The sequence below is a fragment of the Helianthus annuus genome, chromosome 7 (genome assembly GCF_002127325.2).
Source record: "Helianthus annuus cultivar XRQ/B chromosome 7, HanXRQr2.0-SUNRISE, whole genome shotgun sequence".
NCBI lineage: Eukaryota > Viridiplantae > Streptophyta > Magnoliopsida > Asterales > Asteraceae > Helianthus > Helianthus annuus.
The window spans coordinates 128,168,924-128,190,635 of NC_035439.2; the positions used below are offsets into that span (position 1 = coordinate 128,168,924).

Genomic DNA, 21,712 nt, shown 5'->3' on the forward strand with positions numbered 1-21,712 from the left:
TACACACCTTAAAAGGTATTTTTTGTCATTATATGCACACCCTGCAGTGTCGAACTGTGGCCAAAACGTGGCGTTTTGGTCCCGTTAACCAGAAAAAGACTGACGGGTGTCTGACGGGTCTGTTGACCGGACCAAAACGCCGAGCTTTGGCCGCGTTTTGGTCCTGCAACCAGACCGGGTGTCAGTCTTTTGTCTGGTTGACAGGACCAAAACGCGGCTAAAGCTCGACGTTTTGGTCCGGTCAACAGACCCGTCAGAAACTCTTCAGTCTTTATATTTATCTGGTTAACTGGACCAAAACAACACGTTTTGGCCACAGTTCGACACTGCAGGGTGTGCATATAAGGACAAAAACCATCTTTTTGGGGTGACTATCTACACACTTGGTGTGTAGATAATTTGGGGCTTTTTTTTTTTTTGAGTAAACTTCCGTTTTGCTCCCTGTGGTTTGGTCACTTTAGCGGTTTTGCCCCAAACCTTTAAAAATAGTCATTTTACTCCCTGATGTTTTGGTTTTGTTGCCAGTTTGCTCCCTGCAGGGAGCAAAATGGAAAAACAAACAATTTGGATAGAGTTAGAGGCGGGGAGCAAATTGGCAAAAAAACCGAAACATCAGGGAGTAAAATGGCTATTTTTAAAGGTTTGGAGCAAAACCGTTAAAGTGACCAAACCACAGGGAGCAAAACGGAAGTTTACTCTTTTTTTTTTTGTTGTTAAAAGTTGAATAGTGAAGATATACGAAAAGTAACGGGTCAAATGATAGGGTCACATAAGAACAAGATTCAAGCCTACCATCTATTATAATGCCTCACCTGCTTACATCACATCACTTCCACTTTGACACCTATTATTGCAACACACATTATTCGACATTCTTTATTTTATTTTCATCTTCAACCATAAAATAGTAATTTCATTTCACGGAGTCTAATATTAGTGGAACGAAACAAATAAAGACAACTCGACACGCGTCACCATACAAACACATGTACAGCCTTCCTATGCGACATAAAAACATCATTAGTTACACACATATACATACATACACACAACATCTTTCTCTCTCTACACTTAACTTTCTCTCTCTCTCTCTACAACAATTGTTTTCATTTTCTAGATTTACAGCTGAATTTCCTCCAATTCATCGCCTCAATATTAGGGTTTTTACCTTTCTGGTAATTTTTTACTTTTATATCTCCAAAATCTCTGTTTTTTGCATATGCATGTTGAATTTGATCGCTGTTAGTTGTTGTTTTGGCTTTTAATTACTTGTAAATCTTAATGGTTGCATGTTGTTCGATTTATTTTGTTTAGGCTTCGGTTTTGTATATTTGATGAATTTTAAGATACAGAATGCGCGGTTATCGATTCTATATTGATTATAACGCTTATGCATGTTGAGTTTGATCTTTATATCGGTTTCGGATTAAGAAAATGACTCATTCTTCTTGTGATATGTTGGCGATCCGGTGTTGTGAGGATCATGAGCAATCGACACGATTAATGGATTTTGTAGAATTTTCAAAAAAAAAAAAAAAAAAACAGAGTATGACCTAATTTTAAAGCATTAAATTGTTTCCTTCATGCATGAATATGTAATTGGGAAATATGGTTGATTATGTAATTATGTGTGATTATTGATAAACATTTTGCTGTTAATTGGAGTTTTTGGTGCTTAAAATGATAAATTGATAATTATATGTTTTTTGTGTGTTCTATGAGGCTTGACATTGATGTTATTCATGCATGATTAAAGTATTATGATGTGACGGTGAGTCGCGAATCGCGATTATTGTGATTCGTGAAGTTATGATAGTTATGTGACTGGTTATATGGTCATGTTGATTGATTGAAATGAAATGGATTATTTGGTGATCTGGTTTAGGTGGATCTTGGTGTGACATTGTTGCATAAGGTCCATGTCTACGACTGCTATGCGGAGAAATTCATCTGATTCGTCTTCTTCGGAAGAATCGCTAGATAAGGAATCACAGTCTGATGATGTTGTAAGTGAGGAAGATGATGATGTTAGTAAAGAAACACAAAATGGTCCGTCTTTTCGTTCGGGTACTTTTAACTTTTTATGTGAATTTGCAGTGAATTGTGGGGTTTAACATTTTAAAATATGGTAGGATTGTAGGAGGGTTCAGATCCTTAGCTTAATTGAGTATGACACTGTAGGGGTGCAAACGAGCCGAGCTGAGCCCGAGTTCGACCAGGCTCGAACTTGATTAACTTATGAGAGCTCGAGATCGGCTCGTTGGTAGTTTCTCAAGCTCAAGCTCGGTTCGTTTATTACTTTTAATTAATATATTAAATAAAAATAATATAAATAATTGACTTGTTTAGGCTCGTAAGCTCGATAAATGGAGCTCGGGCTCGAGCTCGTTTACTAAACAAGCTTATTTATACGTTTGGGCTCGGCTCGTGAACAAGTTTATATAAGCTCGGCTCGACTCGTTTACTAATCTAACTTTAAATAAGGGGTAAATGTTATTAAATATTAATAAAAAATATAATATTTTACACTAAGGCTCGATGAACCTAACGAGCTTCACATGCCAGGCTCGAGCTCGATAAGGCTCGGCTCGTTTCGAGCTTTTACTCAAGCCGATCTCGAGTAGCTCGCGAGCCACTCGGCTCGTTTGCACCCGTAAGTATAAGTATCACTTTAATATGCAAATCACTGCGTAAGCCAATGGTTATTAAAATTTTGCTTATAATGATTAGTTTATATTTGTTTGGATGAACTAGTCATTGCATTTTAGCAACTTATATGGTCATATATTTTTGTTGTAATACTGATGATGAACTCCATCTTCCGAGGTCAGACAGTTGCGGACAAGAACATAAAAGTTGTCGGCAGCAGGGACTGCCTAACGTGCTTCCAAGTAACGGGGAAACCTTAAGGCAGGTCCCACAGCTCGAACTTGTTGGACATTCCGTTGTAAGCTTCTTCCACCTTATGGCTATATATGTCTATATTTTGTTCGGATTTATGATTATGATCGAAGTTCCTTGTTGTGTTGACCTTAACAGGCCTGTGCTCCAAATCCATATTATGGCGGAATGATGACAGCTTATGGTCAGCCTTTGGTAAGACACATGATTTCATATATATATTTATAAATATGTATTTGTATATGCATAATATTTTAACTTTGTTTATAGGTTCATCCTCAGTTTGTTGATATGCAAACAAGGATGCCGTTAACACTCGAAATGGCACCAGAGCCTGTTTACGTGAATGCCAAACAATACCCTGCAATATTAAGGCGTAGACAATCGCGCGCAAAAGCCGAGCTCGAAAAGAAACTTATAAAAGACAGAAAGGTGAATTAATTTTATAATTTAACGATGAAAATTTGGTTATGTAAAGTGGTAAACATTAAACAACATGTTATGTTGGTCTTATTTTCACAGCCTTATCTTCACGAATCACGACACCAGCATGCAATGCGAAGGATAAGGGGTTCTGGTGGTCGTTTCGCCAAGAAGACAGAAATCGAGTCGTTAAAAAACACAACCGCTTCTGGTTCCGCCAATTCCGTGAAGTCAAAGCGCGTGCACTCAGAATCCGCCGAAACACCAAGGGTTGGATCGGTTCTCTCACAAAATTACCAGGCGTCATCGGGTTATCATTTGCACTCTTCGGATAGAGGAAAGCAGTGGATAAACATATCGTCTAACCCGGCTGCACAGAGTGCTGTTGCGATGTAACAACCCGGTTACTTGCAGCAAATCATTCTTGGCTCCAAGGGACAAAAAGGGTAGATATTATAGTTTGTTTTAATGATGAATGTTGTGTTAAAAGTTTGTTTTTGGGTGGTGGTATGAATGTTTGGTATTTGGAGATTCTGCTTCCATCATAGGTGTAGTGTTGTTGGATATGCTTGTAGACTTTTGTTATGTGTTGTTAGGTTGGATCTTTGTTTTCTTTGAAAGTTGAAACTGTTCCAAGTGACAGTCTAGTTTCCAACCATGTCATGTTTTCTTAAATCATGTTTAAAACCTATGTTGTCAAAAATCCTTGGGGCGTGCGCCTAGGCTCTCAGGCCAGGGGGTGTGGCTTGGCGCCCCGCCACATCACCAACTTTAGCTCCCCGGGGCGCCATCAACCACCCCGTGCTTGTTAAAAAGGGTTGTGGTTGGGGGGGGGGGGGGGGGGCTACCCCTTGTTCGTCATGGTGCTAACGAGCGTTAAAGGTGTGTGCAGGTGGGGTCCACCTCTTTTCAACCAATAAATTTTTTTTTTTTAATTTTGTTTAATAGGGGACTTTAAACCATTGCATGCAAGTTTAAGGGAGGGGCTTTAAAGTCCCCCATATGACGTGGCGCCTAGGTGGATCTGACGTGGTGTGATAAAGCCACTATGCCTCGGGAGAGATGAGGCGCTATACAAGCGCTCCAGCACCTTCGGGCGAGACCATATTTCGGTTAGATTCCAACGAGGTTCCAACCAAATCCTGAAATTTCCACAGTATTCTGCAAATTCTGGGCAAACTAGCCTAAAACAGCCAAAAATGGCCTCGAACTAGCCTAAAACACGTCCAAAACCCCAAAAAAAATATTTTATGCTATACGCCTTGCTTATCTCGAGCCCTCGCTTTTTAAGGGGCTTACGCCTAGGCCCAAGGATCACCCTATGTGCCTTGAGACTTGAGTGCGTCTAGCGTCTAAAAGAAATGTAGAATTATGGTATTATACAATTAAACTTATATTTGGAACATCATATTGTATTTACAAGTTTAGAGGTTGATATATGATTACCTCCATGTAATAAAGGTATATTTCTTATAAAAAATACTATATTGGATGTGACTTAATTTTTATAGGATTTATATAAAATTGCAGATAAAAATAAACATGTCGTAAGAGTGTATTCAAATGTGTGTAAGCATTGTTTATTTAAAGTTATAAAACAGTGTTTGGATTATTGCCGTAGATAGTAGATGATACACGACTACAATATCTCTTTATCTTGTATTAAAACTAGTAGATGCCCCGTCTGCGTTGCGGGGCGAGGGCCGAATAATTCTCAACCAATTAAAAAAAGACTACTATAATTTTCCAAGGGAAAAAAAAAACAAAAACGATGATAAGACCGTAGTAAACCAATTAAAACAAAAAACCTTTATAGTTTTGGTAAAAAAAAAAAAACCTAAAACAATGGGAAAAACGTAATTTTTAACTGAGGGTCAAATCATAAATTTAATTTGGGGATAAATTGTAAACTAAATGGACCAACGGGGGAGTGCCAGGAAGTTGCCGGCACGACTGTAATTTTACACTGTGGTCAAAATTGTAATGTCACCAGGAAAACAAACAAAAACGATTGGGAAAATGTAAAGTTAAGTTGAGAGTAAAATCGTAACTTGGCTGTGAGAAAAAAAAACTAATGGCAAAACTATAAATTTATACGGGGCAAAATCGTAATTTTGAACCGAGGGCAAAATCAAAATTTTTTGCTGGGAGTAAAAGAGATTTTTTTTAAGTGGAGGTAAGAACATAATTTTGAACAGATGGCAAAATCGTAATTTTAAGGGGAAAAAACTAATAGCAAAGGGGAAAAAACTAACCAACTGGGGTGTCCCAGTTGGCCAGTCCCACCTCTACTCTTCATAGAGACCCGGGTTCGAGTCCAGGCAGGGGGTATTTTGCCACCTTCTTCCCAGAGGGAAACGGACTCAGCTCGGGATGGGGTATTCACCGCCAGGCAGCATTGGGACGTTGCTAGCTTGTGGAGTGGGATCACTTCAGCGGCCGGGAGGTCCGTGCAATACCCCCCCCCCAAACTAATAGCAAAAGTGTAAAATTAAACGGGGCAAAATCGTAATTTTTAACCGATGGCGAAATCGAAATTTTTAGCTAAGAGTAAAAGCGCAAATTTATTTTATTTAGCTGGGAGCAAAAGCGTAAATTTATTTTTAAGCGGGGGCGAAAACATAAATTTGAACTGATGACAAAATCGTAATTTTAATTTAGGATAAATATTTTTATTGGGCCAATAGGGGAGTGGCAGGCAGCTGCCTGGTACTATTACCCCTGTCGCCCTTTTTGCCCAATTGAATGATTCAACTGTTACCGGCTGATGTCAGCCACTTGTATTTGTAGTAGTTTAAATGTGTTATAAAGTTATGAATTAATTTCCACATTCCTACTTGAAGAGAATATAAAAGTTACACAAATAAAACTCACAATGAATTGAATTCCTTTAGCATAATGTACGTTTGTTGACAATAAGTGGATAAAAGGTGATACGTAGTAGGTAGGGCTGTTCATGAGCCGAGCCGAGCCGAGCCAGGCCAAGTTCGGGCTCGGCTCGATTATAAACCGAGCTGGCTCAGCTCGGCTCGGATTTGAAACCGAGCTGAAAATCTAAGCTCGGGCTCGGCTTGGTTTTAAACCGAGCTAGCTCGGCTCGGCTTGGTTTGGCTCGATTTTATTAAAAAAAACTAATATATACCTCTTAAAATTTAATAGCCTAAAATATTATTCAAAATTTAAAAGAATATATTCAAAATAAGTTCAACCTAATACAATTCAAACCAAAATCAAGTTTAACAACGCAAAATAAGTTTTAATTTCAATAAAATACAATATTAGTTCATTAGTATGGTAATCAATCTTCAAATATGCCATAAATATCAAATTACAAACCTATATACATGTAAATAATAATCAGTTTTTTTTTGTAATATATTATAATGTATATAAAATTAAAACTTATTATAAGTAAAATAATTCGAGCTAAACCGAGCCGAGCTACAAAGCGAGCCGAACCGAGCCAGCTCGGCTCGTTACGAGCCGAGCCGAGCTAGGCTCACTTTCTAACCGAGCCGAGCCGGCTCGGCTCAGTTTTAAACCGAGCCAAATCGAGCGAGCTTTTTCCGAGCTAAATCCGAGCGAGCTTCGAGCGAGCTCCGAGCCGCGAGCTTTTTGAACAGCCCTAGTAGTAGGTTTTAGCTTATAACCTGATTTCTATCAACATTAGATAAAACAAAGTGGTAAACATCTACAAGTGAGTTAAAATGAATACACGATCATAATGTTGTGTAAACTATACGGAGTACGGCAATACCGTATCAACCGAACAACATCGGTGTTGGTACCAGTATTTATTTTTATGGTATTCGGTTTCAATACGATACCGTTCTTAAACTATATTAACTACCAACATCGTACCGGGACCAAACGATATCGATATTCATTTTTATTGTTTTCAACATAAAAATGTGTAGATATCCTTTTAGCAAACAACTTTTGTGTAACTAAACCTAATAAACTTTTTTATTTTGTAATACACTAGTTTATGCCCTATCTGCGTTGCGGGGCGCTAGGCAAAATATTTCTCTACCAATTAAAACAAAACACTATCATAGTTTTGCTAAAAAACGGAAACGATGAAAAGACTGTAATTTTAAATTGGAGGCAAAACTGTAATTTGTCATGAGCAATGAGCGAGCGCTAGCGAATAATAATTACATCGAGTCAACCATTTAAAACAAAACACTACCATATGTTTGCAAAAAAAAAAAAAAAGATGACAAGACGGTAATTTTAAACTAAGGGAAAACTGTAAGTTTGGCTTAGGGTAAATTCATAAATTGTCAAAATCTACAACGATGGCAAGACTGTAATTTTGAACCGAGAGCAAAATCGTAATTCTAAACTTCGGTAAAATCGTAATTTGTTCGGGCCGATGGGATGTGTCATGCCTAATTTGTCAAAATCTACAACGATAGTAAGACTGTGATTTTGAACTGGAGGCAAAAACGTAATTTTAAACTGCGAGCAAAATCATAATTCTAAATTTGGATAAAATCGTAATTTGTTCGACCAACAGGAAAATAACAGACAACTACCTGGCTTATGGATTTTGTATAAAATAAAATACATGTTTCCATTAAAGTTTAAAAAATAAAATACATGTTTCCATTAAAGTTTAAAAAAACAATAAAATGAAAATAAACCCTGTTTTTTCTGTTTTGAAGCAAAAGGGGGTCACATATAACTAATTAAGTAACGAAATCCGCTACACTCGAAAACCCTCAACTCCGATCGATAGTACAAAACCAGCTGCCATGAAAGGCGATCATCCATCACTTCTAGCTTCTATCCTCCTGATTTCATCACTGTTACTCTCCACTTTTATGCACGATGCAAGAGCTGAAGTCATAACCCTAACCGAAACTACCTTCTCCGACAAGGTATTAATCATCTATCATCCTTTTTCATTTCCTTTCATTTCAAATCAATCGATAGTTTCTGATGTTTTACTCTGATTTATGCGGTTTAAGATCTCGGATTATCTGAGATTTTGTGTTCAATTAGTTATTAGTGGCGATATTAGGTTGATTTTATGCGAATTTGATGTTTATTGTTTTGATTATCATTCACATCGTTAGTTTGTGAGGTTTTACTCTGATTTATGTTGTTTAAGATCTCGGATTGAATGATTTTTTGTGTAGAATTAATTAGTCATTAGTGCCCTAGGTCACACTCCATCAGCGTTTATGTAGATTTGTTTTGTAGTACCTTTCAGTGGCGATGTTAGGTTGATTTTGTTCGAATTTAATGTTTATTGTTTTGATTTTAATTCATATCGTTAGTTTGTGAGGTTTTAGTCTGATTTATGTGCTATAAGATCTCGGATTATCTGCTATTGATGTGCTATTAAGTCTTGGATTATCTGTTATTTTGTGTAGAATTAGTGCCTAAGTTCACACTCTGTCGTCATTTATATAGACCATAGTTATTAAAGGCGCCAGGCGCACTCAAGGCGCATAAAAAGCGAGAGCCTAAGAATATAAAAGCGTACAATGAAATATATATATATATATATATATATATATATATATATATATATATTATGTATTAATCTTCAAATAAAATAAACAAAACCTATTATATAACATTTAATAACATCTATTTAGTTACCAAAAGTTCTAACATATTAGTGTATTGGTGTAGAAAAGTAGTTTTTCTTAGATAAAAGTAGAAATTTGGCTGGAATCTTGCCGAAATTTAGAGAATTTGGTTGGAGACTCTTAAGGAATCTAGGAATCGCGACGGAACCTACGCGTGAATCACTTCTGAAAAATGGGCCTAGGCGCAAGAGGCGATGGCTTTTAACAACTATGATATAGACTCATTTTTTAGTACCTTTGAATGATGATGTTAATTTGATTTTATGCAAATTTAACGTTTATATGTGGGACTGTGGGAGTTTTGGTTACCAAATGTGATTTTGAGTATCTCTTAACCTATTGATGAAGTTACTAAGTTAGATGATTGTTCAATCGACCTAATTTATTTCAAGGTATCTTTCAATGGCAGTACTAATTTGTTTTTTATACAAATCTAACATTTATGTGTGGGAGTTTTGGCTATCAAATGTGATTTTGAATCTCTGTTAACCTATTGATGAAGTTAGATGATAGTTCGATTGACCTAATGTATTTCATAGTACCTTTCAATGACGATATTAATTTGATTTATGCAAATTTAACATTTATGTGTGGGAGTTTTTTTGTTATAAAATGTGAATTTGGATATCTGTCAACCTATTGATGAAGTTAGATGATAATCTGATTACCAGATGTGCGATGTTAATCTCTACATTTTCTGTTTGCTTTGTGTGCATTAAGGTTAAAGAGAAAGACACTGCTTGGTTTGTGAAGTTCTGCGTCCCTTGGTGCAAGCACTGGTGAGTAGTTATTTCAATCTATCCGTTACATGAATCAGTTTGGCCGTCGGCGATGAGTTTGAAATGTTTGTTTGTGTTTTTATGATTTGTATTGACAATACAGTAAGAATTTGGGTTCGTTGTGGGAGGAACTTGGAAAGACAATGGAAGGGGAAGATGAGATAGAGGTCGGTGAAGTGGATTGTGGTACTAATAAACCTCTTTGTTCAAAGGTTAAGATTGGATCGTATCCTTCTTTTAAAGTTTTCTACAATGGTGAAGAAGTTGCCAGATATCGAGGTACGGTTTTAACTTTAATCTTTGCTTGACACTATGGTGCTGTTTGTTTTTTCTGAAAAGCTACGCGCAAGCTCTTCTGTCTGTGCCGCGCAGGCTCTTCTGTCTGCGCCGCGCAGGCTCTTCTGTCTGCGTCGCCTGACCACGCGCAGACATTGCCACGCGCATACTGTTTGTTTTTTCGAAGACGTTTCATTAAAAAACGTCTGCGCGAGCTCTTCTTGGTGCAGACTTGGCCCATCCACTTCTAAGATCTTCTAAGGTCTGTAGAGGGTTAAACACCACCACTCACCACCACCGCCCATCACCACCACTACCACAGTTCACCACCACCGTCCACCACCCACTACCGTCCACCACCACCACCACCATCGTCCACCGTCCACCACGGTCCACCACCCACCACCGTCTTTTACCACCACCACCATCCACCACCCACTACCGTCCATCACCACCACCACCGTCCACCACCCACCACCACCATCTACCACCATCATCGTCCAGCACCACCACCGCCCGTACACCACCACCAGTTTATTTTGGAAGTCTGCATACGTTAAAAAACAAACAGCCTGGTTTGGTCCACCTCTTCTTCTACAGATGTCTGCAGATGTGGTCCACAGACTGCAGACATTTTACCTCTTAAAAAACAAACACCACCTATATAATATACTTATCGTTTTAGTTATAGTCATTTGTCTTAAATGAATGGGAATCTGTCGTTTTAGTTATAGTCATTTGTCTTGAATGAATGGGAATCTGTAAAGATCTCCTTCAGATTAAACAACCAATTAGTTTATTGTAGGAATCTTGATAATTGACGCAATCGCTAACTTAGAATCGCCATTTAAAGTACTTCCGTTCAGTTTTTCTAATGAAAATAAAACACTAGTTTCCAGTATTCCTCATTATATCATCCCGATCCCTGTAAAAGCTTTCAGTTTTTTTTAGCAAAATTTGATTATATGTCTGCTGGACGATTATTAGGTACAAGGGACGTTGAGTTGATGAGAACATTTGTTTTAGAAGAAACAGAAAAGGCAGCAGCCGCAGCAGTGGATTCACAGCTAGAGGACGACAAAGATTTATGATTTACTTTTCAGGTATTTTGAGATACCATTTTATTAGCTATGCAGGTAATATCGCCGTTGCCGTATATCGATGATATATCGGTTATCGGTCCCCTGGTGAGATATCAGTGCAAAATATCAGTCAGAATATCGGTAAAAATATTATCTGTGGACTGTGATATTGAATGATATAGGACCGATATGTCACCGATTTTCCCGATATCAGTACCTTTCTTCTTAGTTTTACCATATGTATTTCTTCTTATTGTTGCTATTAGTGTTTTAAGTCTTAATTGTTAATTGTTAGTGTTATATGTTGGTCTTTTAAGTCTTAATCAGTTCCTAGTTGCTACTTGCTACAATTGTTAGTGTTTTGCAAGTTGCAAAAGGTAATTTCTTATGATATTATTAGTAACTGATATTTACAACATGACTATGAAAGCTACTATCACACGAATGATCCTTATTCTACATTGAACCCGTTTGGCATGTTCTATCTTTTATGTACAATTTGCTGGTCTTCACGTAAACGTGTTTGGATTACTCTGCTAACGTGTTTACGTATTATCACTAAAACATGTCAGGTCAGGTCATTTGAGCGCAGACACGGATGGCATTACTTGATAGTTGTACAACCATATCGAGCTAATATTTTGATAGAAATGATTTTCTTTATTACCCATTCCTGTTCTTTTGTGTTCCTAGTGTCAATTGCAAGCACAGTTTTGTTGTGGTATAATGCAGAACTAGATCTTTGTTTATTTACCAATTTGAAGTTGTGGGTGAAGATTGAATCTCGAAATCATGTATTTTAGACATTCTCATGCATTGTATTTGTTGGACACGATAGCCGGTGTGTCATGGAGTTGCCGTTCCCGATCCCGAGCTCGTCTAATCTTACGCTTGAGTTAGTTTTTAAGCATGGGTTGACTTGTTTATTACTTATTATATGTATAATATATACAAATCCAAACGATCATGTACAAGAGAGCCTGTTCCTACGAAGTGTAGAGAAGGTTTAGGCCTTTGATCAAGCAATCTAATGATTGAAACTAAGAGGTCCCTAAATGTAGAATTCACGTGACACAAAATAAGGGAAACAAGCAAGGAAAAGGGCTAAATAGGAAGATCTAATATTGGTGAACGGTCAAAACTTTTTTCATACGATAATATTTTTTTTAATCTACACCGTATTGAGCATTTTTATCCTCTTTAATTTGAATAGCATTTACTATAGTTTTCTTAGTTAAAAAAATTATTTTACAAGCTATAACGTTGAATGAGTTTGTAATGTTACATAATTATGTTTCAGTATATAATTGTGTAATAGTATATTTGACTTTGTATTATTACATGATTTCACTATAGTATTTATATGAAAACTACTAGGTGATTACATACTAACCATGCAGCGTAAAAAACAAAAACAGAAAAAAAAAAAAAAAAAAAAAAAAAACAAAGATAAATTGAATAAAGGGTTGAACATTAAATTAAGTTTTTGAAACGTGACTTTTGACTTTTCCAGATTTAGTGTTCCTTTTCATTTATTATCCCATTACTTTTTCTTTTAACGGCTAACAAAACTAATACCGAGCACTCTCGAGGCACCAACTGGATCAAACAGAGTACTCCGAGAATAACACGAGTCCACCATCAATTCCAAGGATAACGTGGTAACGCACCAGCCCGTTTGGCTCAAGGATCGAACCTAGGTTTCCCTCGATCTTCTATCATTGCCCACCAATGCCTCTCTGCACCAAGTGAATGTTGAACTTCCATCTTTCAAAAGAAATGAAAGTCTTCCACCACTTGATCTAGAGATCATTCCTATCCCAATACTCATAATATTATATCAAATATATGAGTTCATCTTCTTCATTCTTCAAGGGGTGCCGCTGCAACATCATATAACCGAAAATTTTCGTTTTCATCGATTGTGAAACTTCATTTCATCTTATCCTCTCATACACTGTGGGATATCCTAACATTTGCTTAGGAGTATCCTCGTATATAAAACGTGGATTAAATAAAAGATTTCACTACGTCAAAAAAGTTGAGGGGTATTCCGGGTTGTGGGAAGTGTAGTTGGGTGGCGGTGGTTCTGGTAACCGGTGGTTGGATGTGGGTGGGGGTGATTGGCAGAGTTGATTCATGTGGTGTTCATAAGGTTTGTTCATCGTGTTCATTGATGTTTTTTTCCCGAGATGATTATTTGATCATTGATCTATTTTGTGTGGATTGTTATTCCTAGGCATGTTTTTAGGGATAAGAAGAATCTTTACAATACTAATAATAATAATTTTTAAAAATATTTTGTTCTAGTTTTAAATAATAAAAAATAAATCGGTAAAAAGACTAAAATACCTTTGGGTGACCGGATTTAACCAAAAAAAAAAATTCATTGGGGACGTAACATGCACAATTTTGAAACATCAAACATGAACTACAAAACTTATCAATTTTAGCGTTAAAGGACATCGTCTGAAACTAAGTATATATATAAAGAACAAAAGTTGTAATTTACTACGGATTTAATCACGTAATAAAGCATAAACAATTAAGTTCTCATATCACGTAATAAGCATAACTGTAATAACATCAATTATAATAAACCATATTGAATATGTAATCACGTAATGATTTTATATTGAATGTGTAAAAATAAGAAAACTACAACAATAACCTACTCAACTTAAAAAGAATGAAATGCTCGTTAAAGCGGTGTAATTTTTTTAAAACATTATCGTATGAAAAAAAAGTTATAATCATTTGAAAATTGTGGTAAATAAGTTTATGAATTATGAATCAACAATATTAGATATTTCTAAAATATTTTTGTCTTTCCGCCATATTTCGTACTAATTGACTCTCTTATACAATAACCATTCCTTAATACATATAATATATATTCTTTAGCTACAGTAATAGTATATTAAATAAATATATTGTTATATTTACTTGAATAATGGGTTTGTTTAGCCTACTAGAGCTTGACATATGAAACTTAGATCAATTATTAAATGAGCATCAATTTATGGATTCAAACTCGAATTGATTTTAGCTTTTAATGAATATCTTAATAAGCTTTTAAGTACTTGATTTGTTTACATCTTCAAATAAGCATGATGTATTTACATCTTTAACTAAGCATTAAAAACTCATTATTGATGTCAACTTGTAAGAAATGTTATTATTAGGCTTTACGGTATGGGCATCGTCCTAGGGACGTTACGAAACGGCGCCGCACCGCCTCCCATCTCGCCCCCAGCTCCGGCGTCCTCCACGTCTCCACCAGGCCGTTTAGGACGGTCCTCCCCCTCGCACACCTATACATATAACTTATATATATACATATTAGGTTCATTCCCCCCCATTTCCTCACCTGCATCCTCTTTGTCCCATCCTCACACCCGATCTACGTGACGGATCATCCTCCAAGGAAGGACCATCACCATACCGCATAGCCTTATATCTAGCTCGTCAGGTAAATGGTTATTTAATTTAAACAATTTATTTTAGTCATATTTTTTACCTTTTAGAAAGAGAAAAATGTGTCTGTGGTTTGACTAAATTTCAAGTTTTGTCTCCAATTTTTTTAAATTACATTCTTGTTTCTTGTGGTATGCTTGAATGTTACTTATATAATCTTTAACGTGGATAAACGTTAGTTTTTTATATTAAGTAGATGTGAAATGACAAAAATACCCATAAACAACCAAATATGGAATTTTCATAATTGTTCTCTTTTTCTGTTATTTTTTTTCTTTCTTTTCTTTTTTTTTTCTTTTATTATTTTGATTAATTTTATTTTATGAACTATTCTAAAACTAATAAATTAATTAGTTGATTATTTTAATATTTTTATAAAAATATAACTTTCAATATAGATTATTATTTTACTGGATATTTATTTTGTTTGTTTATTGTAAACGAGCTGAGTTCTAGTCTCAACTCTCATATGCTTTATCCCGTGTCATATAAAACTTTACGATTATAAACTAATGTAATCTATTGTAATCTTTTACCACATAATATTCTTTTTTATGTAAGTATATCATTTAAGTAAATCTAGGATCGTATATAAATTTTAGTTAAATAATTGTAGAAGGTTTCATTTGTTTGTAAATCTAGTAGTATCATATGAAAATTTAAGTTGAATAATTTATCTGGTTTATTATGATAAACAGTAGAAATAATAAAAGGAAGAAAACAGGACCGAATAAGACTAATCCTTAATAGTTTATTGAGTTAAATGTCATTTTAGTTCTTGTGTTTGGGTCATTTTCCCAGTTTAGTCCAAAGGTTTCATTTTTCGCCTGTTGGTCCGAAAATGTTTCACTGTTGCCATTTTAGTCATTTTATGTGGCCGAGTTGCCCTTCTAGTTAACAGAATTACATACAAAATGACCGAATTACCCTTCTCGTTAACAGAAATAATGGATGAAGTTAACCCAGTGGACTAAAATGACAACTGTGAAACCTTTTTGGACCCACAGACTAAAAATGAAACATTTGGACTAAACTCACAAAATCGTCCAAACCACAGAGACTAAAATGACATTTAACTCTAGTTTTATTATATAACTAGAAGGAAAATGTCACAGAATGGTAACCAAGTTTTAAAACTATTCTAATTAGGTCACATGTATCGTTTTTGTCCCTAATTAGATAACTTAACATTCAAATCGAGTCATGTCCTTTTTTTCATATATATAAAAAAAATGGGACATAAGCTGTTAGGATTAGATTATTTTAATATATGAAATTGTATTTACTAAAAAGAAAAAAAAGTATATTTTACATTTCCAACATATACAATCACAAGTGTGAAGATGTCGGCGGGAATAGGGAAAGCAAATGGTTGGCCGAAATGGCGGCCAGCTTTTTTTTTTTCTTTGCATAAAATAAAATAGTTATTTATAAGTCCTGTCAAATTACGATTTTATCCTTTGTTTGAAATTACGATATTGCCCACAGTTCGATATTAAATTTAATGGCAAGGAATAGTATCACCCTGCCATTGCTTCAAATTGGCGGCCGCCTCTCCCTCATTGGACCAAACAGTTTATTATTTTATACACACTTTAAAATTTCGTTTTTGCCCTGCAATAGTATTTCTCTCCCCCTGGTTCAAATGGGCGGCGAGCGATACCTATTGGAACACCCAATTTATTAGTTTATATCCAGTTTAAAATTACGTTTTTGCCCCCAGTTAAAAAATACGGTTTTGTCTCAACTTCAAAATACATTTACCCTTTTGCTCCGAGCTAAAATACTATTTCACCCTCGGTAAAAAATTACGCTTTTACCCTAAGCCAAAATTACGTTTTCGCCCCAATTCAAAATAAAATTTTGCCCCCCCCCCCCCCAGGCTTAAAATTACGAATTTACACCAGTTTATTATTTTAGGGTGAGGTTCCTCTACAAAGTGTGTTTTTCCTACAAAGTGTAGGAAGTGATTTTGACCATTGGATGAGTGTGTTTGATGGTTGAGATCATCTTGGTGGCATTTTGGTAATATGTGTGTCTTAAAAATAGGATGATTTAATTAATTAGGGGTAGATGTGTCATTTAGCTTGTTTTAAACATGGAAATAATAGTCATCCCATAAATCACTCCACATTTCTAGCGATTCTCTCCGTCCGTCCCCCCCCCCTCTCTCTCTCTCTTCCTTCTCTCCTTCATGAAGAAACACAACGTTAAGAAAACACATCGCGAATCATATCACACATCGTGAAGAAACCCAAGTAAAAATATCGTGAATCATACAATATAACACAACGTCATTTAACTTGTATGGTGTGTTATACAATATAACACATCGTGAAGAACTCAAAAATTATAAAACACAACACCAAGAAACCACAAAAGACATGTCATTTGTGAATCATAACTGGTATAACACGTTGTGAATTAACCTATGACTAGTAAAACACATTGTCAAGAAATTACAAATACATCTTCTTCCTAAAAACACGTTAATAATTGCAAAATACATCTCTTTTCTAAAACATAAACTGCTATAACACACTGTGAATTAACTTGTAACTGGTAAAACACATCGTCAAGAAATTATTCATGAAGGATTGCAGCTGGTAAAACACATCGTCAAGAAATTGTTCATAAAGGATTGCAGCTGGTAAAACACATGTTACATTGTGAATGTTTAAAACACAATGACAATAAATCCTCTAATTAATCCAATTATAAACTCCTAAAGCACAATGGTATTAGTCTGTTTGCTGCTAAAACACAACGGTATTAGTCTGCTTACTATTAAAACACACTGTCAAGAAATCCTCCAACATTAATTCATTATCGTAATCATTGTTAGATAAATCATACAACTGCTACAGCACATCAAACAAAAATTCAAGTTTATGCAATATCATAAAACTTTACCATCACCGCAATCAACCATAACATTTGACGCCATGATTTTGATCAGTAAAGATGTTATGAAGAACCAGATGCAATATGAATGCTCTGGAAATATGTTGTATCAATTGTATAATTTAAACGAAACTGTCGATTTGATTTCAATGAGATATTTAGTTTCCTTAATTATCTGTTTAGTTAGTTAATCTATTAATATAATCCATAATTAAAATAATAATTAAATTACCTTAATACCCTTTTGATTAAAAACTCCAATTGTCACATGTCACATGTAGGAGGTTTCCTACACTTTGTAGGAAAAAATGGTTTTGTAGCCAACTCCTACTCTATTATTGTATACCTACTTTAACATTACGCTTTTGTCCACAGTTTAAAATTACGTATTTGCCCCAGTTCAAAATAAATTTATGCTTTTGCCCCCAGTTAAAATTTACAAAGTTTCCCTCGGTTCAAAATTACGATATCACCCTCAATTCAAAATTACGTTTTTGCTCACAGTGCAAAATAAAATTATGATTTTCCCCTAGCTAAAAATTAGGATTTTACACTCGAAAAAAAAAATTGATTTTTCACCCATGTAAAAATAAAAACATGACTTTGTCCCCAGCTAAAAATCGTGTCAAAGAGCTGCCTAACACTCTTTTTATTTTTTATTTCTAGCAAAACTATAGAACTGTATTTTTAAATGGCTGAGAATTATTCAACCATCGTCCCGCAACGCAAACAAGGCATCACCTACTTAAAAAACAAGTCACAATCCACATGACGCTAGCATGTGGATGAAAAAACTTTTACTTTATTTGAACACTTTTAAAACTTTTATTTACATAAAAGGAGAAAAAGAAACAAAACTTCACATGACAATGGTTACCACGACACTTAAAACCACTTTTAAAACTTAATTACTATTTTACAAATAATATATACTATGAACTAAAGCCAATAATAACAAACAATGTTTCTATATAGATCTAAGTTTTTGGTAACGCCGCCTGTAATCTCATTACAAGAGAGTAAAAAGATAGTAAAAGATGCACGAGACTATTAAAAAAAATTGGACAACAAATATAAAAATTTTTAAACCACCAACTAGCAACTCATGATTACTATAATTTAACCCACAACAAAAGTCTGTAACCCATAAAACTTGCACAATAATGAAAGCTTCAAGGATCAAATAACAAAACTCTTCAACAAAATAAAGTTCAAAACTAGTAAACAAAACGACAGAAAACCATAAAATACTCCATAAACCAAAACACAAACCACCCTCTCACTTGGCTCCCTTCTTGGCTGCAGCCTTGGTCACCTTAGCTCCAGTTGGGTCCTTCTTGTCAACACTCTTGATAACACCGACAGCAACCGTCTGACGCATGTCCCTCACAGCAAACCGACCAAGTGGTGGGTACTCAGCAAAGGTCTCGACAACCATGGGCTTGGTGGGAAGCATCTTAACCATACCGGCATCTCCGTTCTTCAAGAACTTAGGCTCCTTCTCGAGCTCCTTACCAGATCGTCTGTCGATCTTGGTCAAGAGTTCAGAGAACTTGACGGCAATGTGGGAGGTGTGGCAATCGAGAACCGGGGCGTAACCGTTACCGATCTGGCCAGGGTGGTTCATGATGATAACCTGGGAAGTGAAACTGGCGGCACCCTTAGCAGGATCATCCTTGGAGTTTGATGCAACGTAACCACGCTTGAGATCCTTAACTGCAACGTTCTTGACGTTGAACCCAACGTTGTCACCGGGGAGAGCCTCTTGAAGAGCTTCGTGGTGCATCTCAACGGACTTGACTTCAGTGGTCAACCCTGATGGTCCGAAGGTTACAACCATACCGGGCTTGATCACACCGGTCTCAACACGTCCCACTGGCACAGTTCCAATACCACCGATCTTGTACACATCCTGAAGTGGGAGACGAAGGGGCTTGTCTGAGGGTCTCTTGGGCTCATTGATTTGGTCAAGAGCCTCAAGAAGGGTTGGACCCTTGTACCAGTCAAGGTTGGTGGACCTCTCAATCATGTTGTCTCCCTCAAAACCAGAGATTGGCACGAATGGGATTTTGTCAGGGTTGTATCCGACCTTTTTCAAGTAGGATGAAACTTCCTTAACAATCTCATCGTACCTCGCCTTCGAGTACTTTGGTGTGGTGGCATCCATCTACACGTTAAACAGACCATTAGCAAACAGGATACAAAACCGAACAACGTTAAATGTTTAGAAAACATAAACAAGCCCGTTTACCTTGTTACAGCAGCAGATCATTTGCTTGACACCAAGGGTGAAAGCAAGAAGAGCGTGCTCACGGGTCTGACCATCCTTGGAAATACCAGCCTCAAAACCACCAGTGGTGGAGTCAATGATAAGAACAGCACAGTCAGCTTGGGAAGTACCGGTAATCATGTTCTTAATGAAATCACGATGTCCGGGAGCATCGATGACAGTGCAGTAGTACTTGGTGGTCTCAAACTTCCACAGGGCAATATCGATGGTGATACCTCTTTCACGCTCAGCCTTAAGTTTGTCGAGCACCCATGCGTATTTGAAGGACCTCTTGTTCATCTCAGCAGCTTCCTTCTCGAATCTTTCGATCACACGCTTGTCAATACCACCCAACTTGTAGATAAGGTGACCTGTGGTTGTGGACTTGCCGGAGTCGACATGTCCAATGACGACAATGCTGATATGAATCTTTTCCTTACCCATCCTGCAATATAAAACAAACTGTTAAAAAAATCTAAATATATAACTCAACAGCTTTCTTTACATCGATTTAAACGGATTCTTCATATGAGAAAATTTACAAAAAACCAAACATGTTACTAATAAGTCAAATAAGATTTTAAACACAGGAAACAGGTTCACTACAATCAGTCAGCATAACGATTAATTCAACATATAAACAACTACATACACATACTCTACGATAAAAACAGATAAATAACAGATTATTATGAAAACATATCATCCATTACAATCAATCAACAGAACAATTGACTGAGCTTATAACAACAACACATCCTCTACACTAAGAACAGATCAATCTGATACACACACACACATATATATACACAAAACTGAAAACAGATAAACCTGAAAACAAATCATCACCAAATCATCCATTATTATAGATCAACGAAACGATAAATTTAGCTTATAAATCTGAGATATATACACACTCAAGTAAAAACAGATCAATCCGATAACAACAAATCAGTTCTAAAACCTAAACAAGCAGATCTACAAAACTACAGATGCTTATAAAAAGAAATCAATCTGAAGACTACAACACCTAATTCACTAAAAACAAATTAATCTGAGATGCATAAACACAGATACTCAAAACTAAAAAGAGATAAATCTGATAACAACAAATCAAGTTTAAAACCTAAACAACAATCAGATCTACAATAGTACAAACGCATACATACTGAAACAACTAATTCACTAGAAACAGATCAATCTAAGATATACATGTATACACAAACATACTCAAAACTACAAACAGATTACCGATCAATCTGATGAAAGCAAATCAGGTCTAAAACCTAAACAACAAGCAGATCTACACAATTACAGAATCATACGTACTACAACAACTGAATACTATACAAAAAGCTGAAGATTAACAGATCGATCTGAAAACAACAAATCAGGTCTAGAAACTAAACAACAAGCAGATCTATACAGCAACAAACGCGTACGTACTACAACAACGACTAATTAGTATACAAAAAGTTGAAGATTAGAGCTGACCTTAACGAATTATCTGCAAAGTAGCTCTCAAGAAGATGGAGAAAGATGAAGAATGGAAGAGGTGAGGTGCAAAGAGAGGTTTTATAAGTGAAGTAAAGAAGGCATGAAATTAGGGTTTTTCTGTGAGCCGTTGGATTATGTGATCTGACGGTTGTGAGGGAATCATATGTGGATTCTATACTCAGATGCCCTAGCCAGCCTCCTTCCTATAATTTGCTTTTTTATTGTCGTTTAGGTATAAGTGAGATGTTTAATTACGATTGTGTCCTTGCTAGGTTTCATTAATATCAACTCATGTCCTTTATTATTATTTTTTTATTTTTTATAATAATTTTTTGGGTAACCCCTGGTCCCATGTGTTAAACACTTGGAACATGGCCTTGTAGTTTTTTCCACTAGTTCAAAGTTCAAAGTTCAAAGGGTAACAATTTTACTTTTATGTGGTTATATTAACGAGTTGTTGGGTCCAGTGGCGGGTTAGAAATGAAGGGTCGTTTCAAT

The 21,712-nt window shown here is 35.9% G+C and overlaps 3 protein-coding genes across 4 annotated transcripts; 2 read left to right on the forward strand and 1 right to left on the reverse strand.

The window, feature by feature from the left end:
* Window positions 1–1,035: 1,035 nt before the first annotated feature.
* LOC110868528 (nuclear transcription factor Y subunit A-9) lies at window positions 1,036–3,982 on the forward strand. Of its 2 annotated transcripts, none has more exons than XM_022117719.2 (6): window positions 1,036–1,175; window positions 1,886–2,067; window positions 2,832–2,947; window positions 3,040–3,096; window positions 3,172–3,333; window positions 3,424–3,982. In XM_022117719.2, the coding sequence occupies exons 2-6, from the start codon at window positions 1,920–1,922 to the stop codon at window positions 3,718–3,720; spliced, it is 780 nt and encodes a 259-aa protein (XP_021973411.1). In that variant the 5' UTR covers window positions 1,036–1,175; window positions 1,886–1,919; the 3' UTR covers window positions 3,721–3,982. The 2 variants fall into 2 exon arrangements, with proteins under 2 accessions (XP_021973411.1, XP_021973412.1); XM_022117720.2 differs by having other exon boundaries at window positions 1,886–2,049.
* A 4,000-nt stretch (window positions 3,983–7,982) lies between these two features.
* LOC110868527 (protein disulfide-isomerase 5-1) lies at window positions 7,983–11,971 on the forward strand. The gene is made up of 5 exons (XM_022117716.2): window positions 7,983–8,210; window positions 9,651–9,709; window positions 9,813–9,988; window positions 10,973–11,088; window positions 11,640–11,971. The coding sequence occupies exons 1-4, from the start codon at window positions 8,085–8,087 to the stop codon at window positions 11,074–11,076; spliced, it is 465 nt and encodes a 154-aa protein (XP_021973408.1). The 5' UTR covers window positions 7,983–8,084; the 3' UTR covers window positions 11,077–11,088; window positions 11,640–11,971.
* Window positions 11,972–18,522: 6,551 nt separating this feature from the next.
* Window positions 18,523–21,411, reverse strand: LOC110868526 (elongation factor 1-alpha). The gene is made up of 3 exons (XM_022117715.2): window positions 21,212–21,411; window positions 19,700–20,162; window positions 18,523–19,615 (listed from the first exon to the last, which is right to left on the reverse strand). Exons 2-3 carry the CDS (start codon window positions 20,159–20,161, stop codon window positions 18,728–18,730), a joined length of 1,350 nt encoding a protein of 449 aa, XP_021973407.1. The 5' UTR covers window position 20,162; window positions 21,212–21,411; the 3' UTR covers window positions 18,523–18,727.
* Window positions 21,412–21,712: the final 301 nt, after the last annotated feature.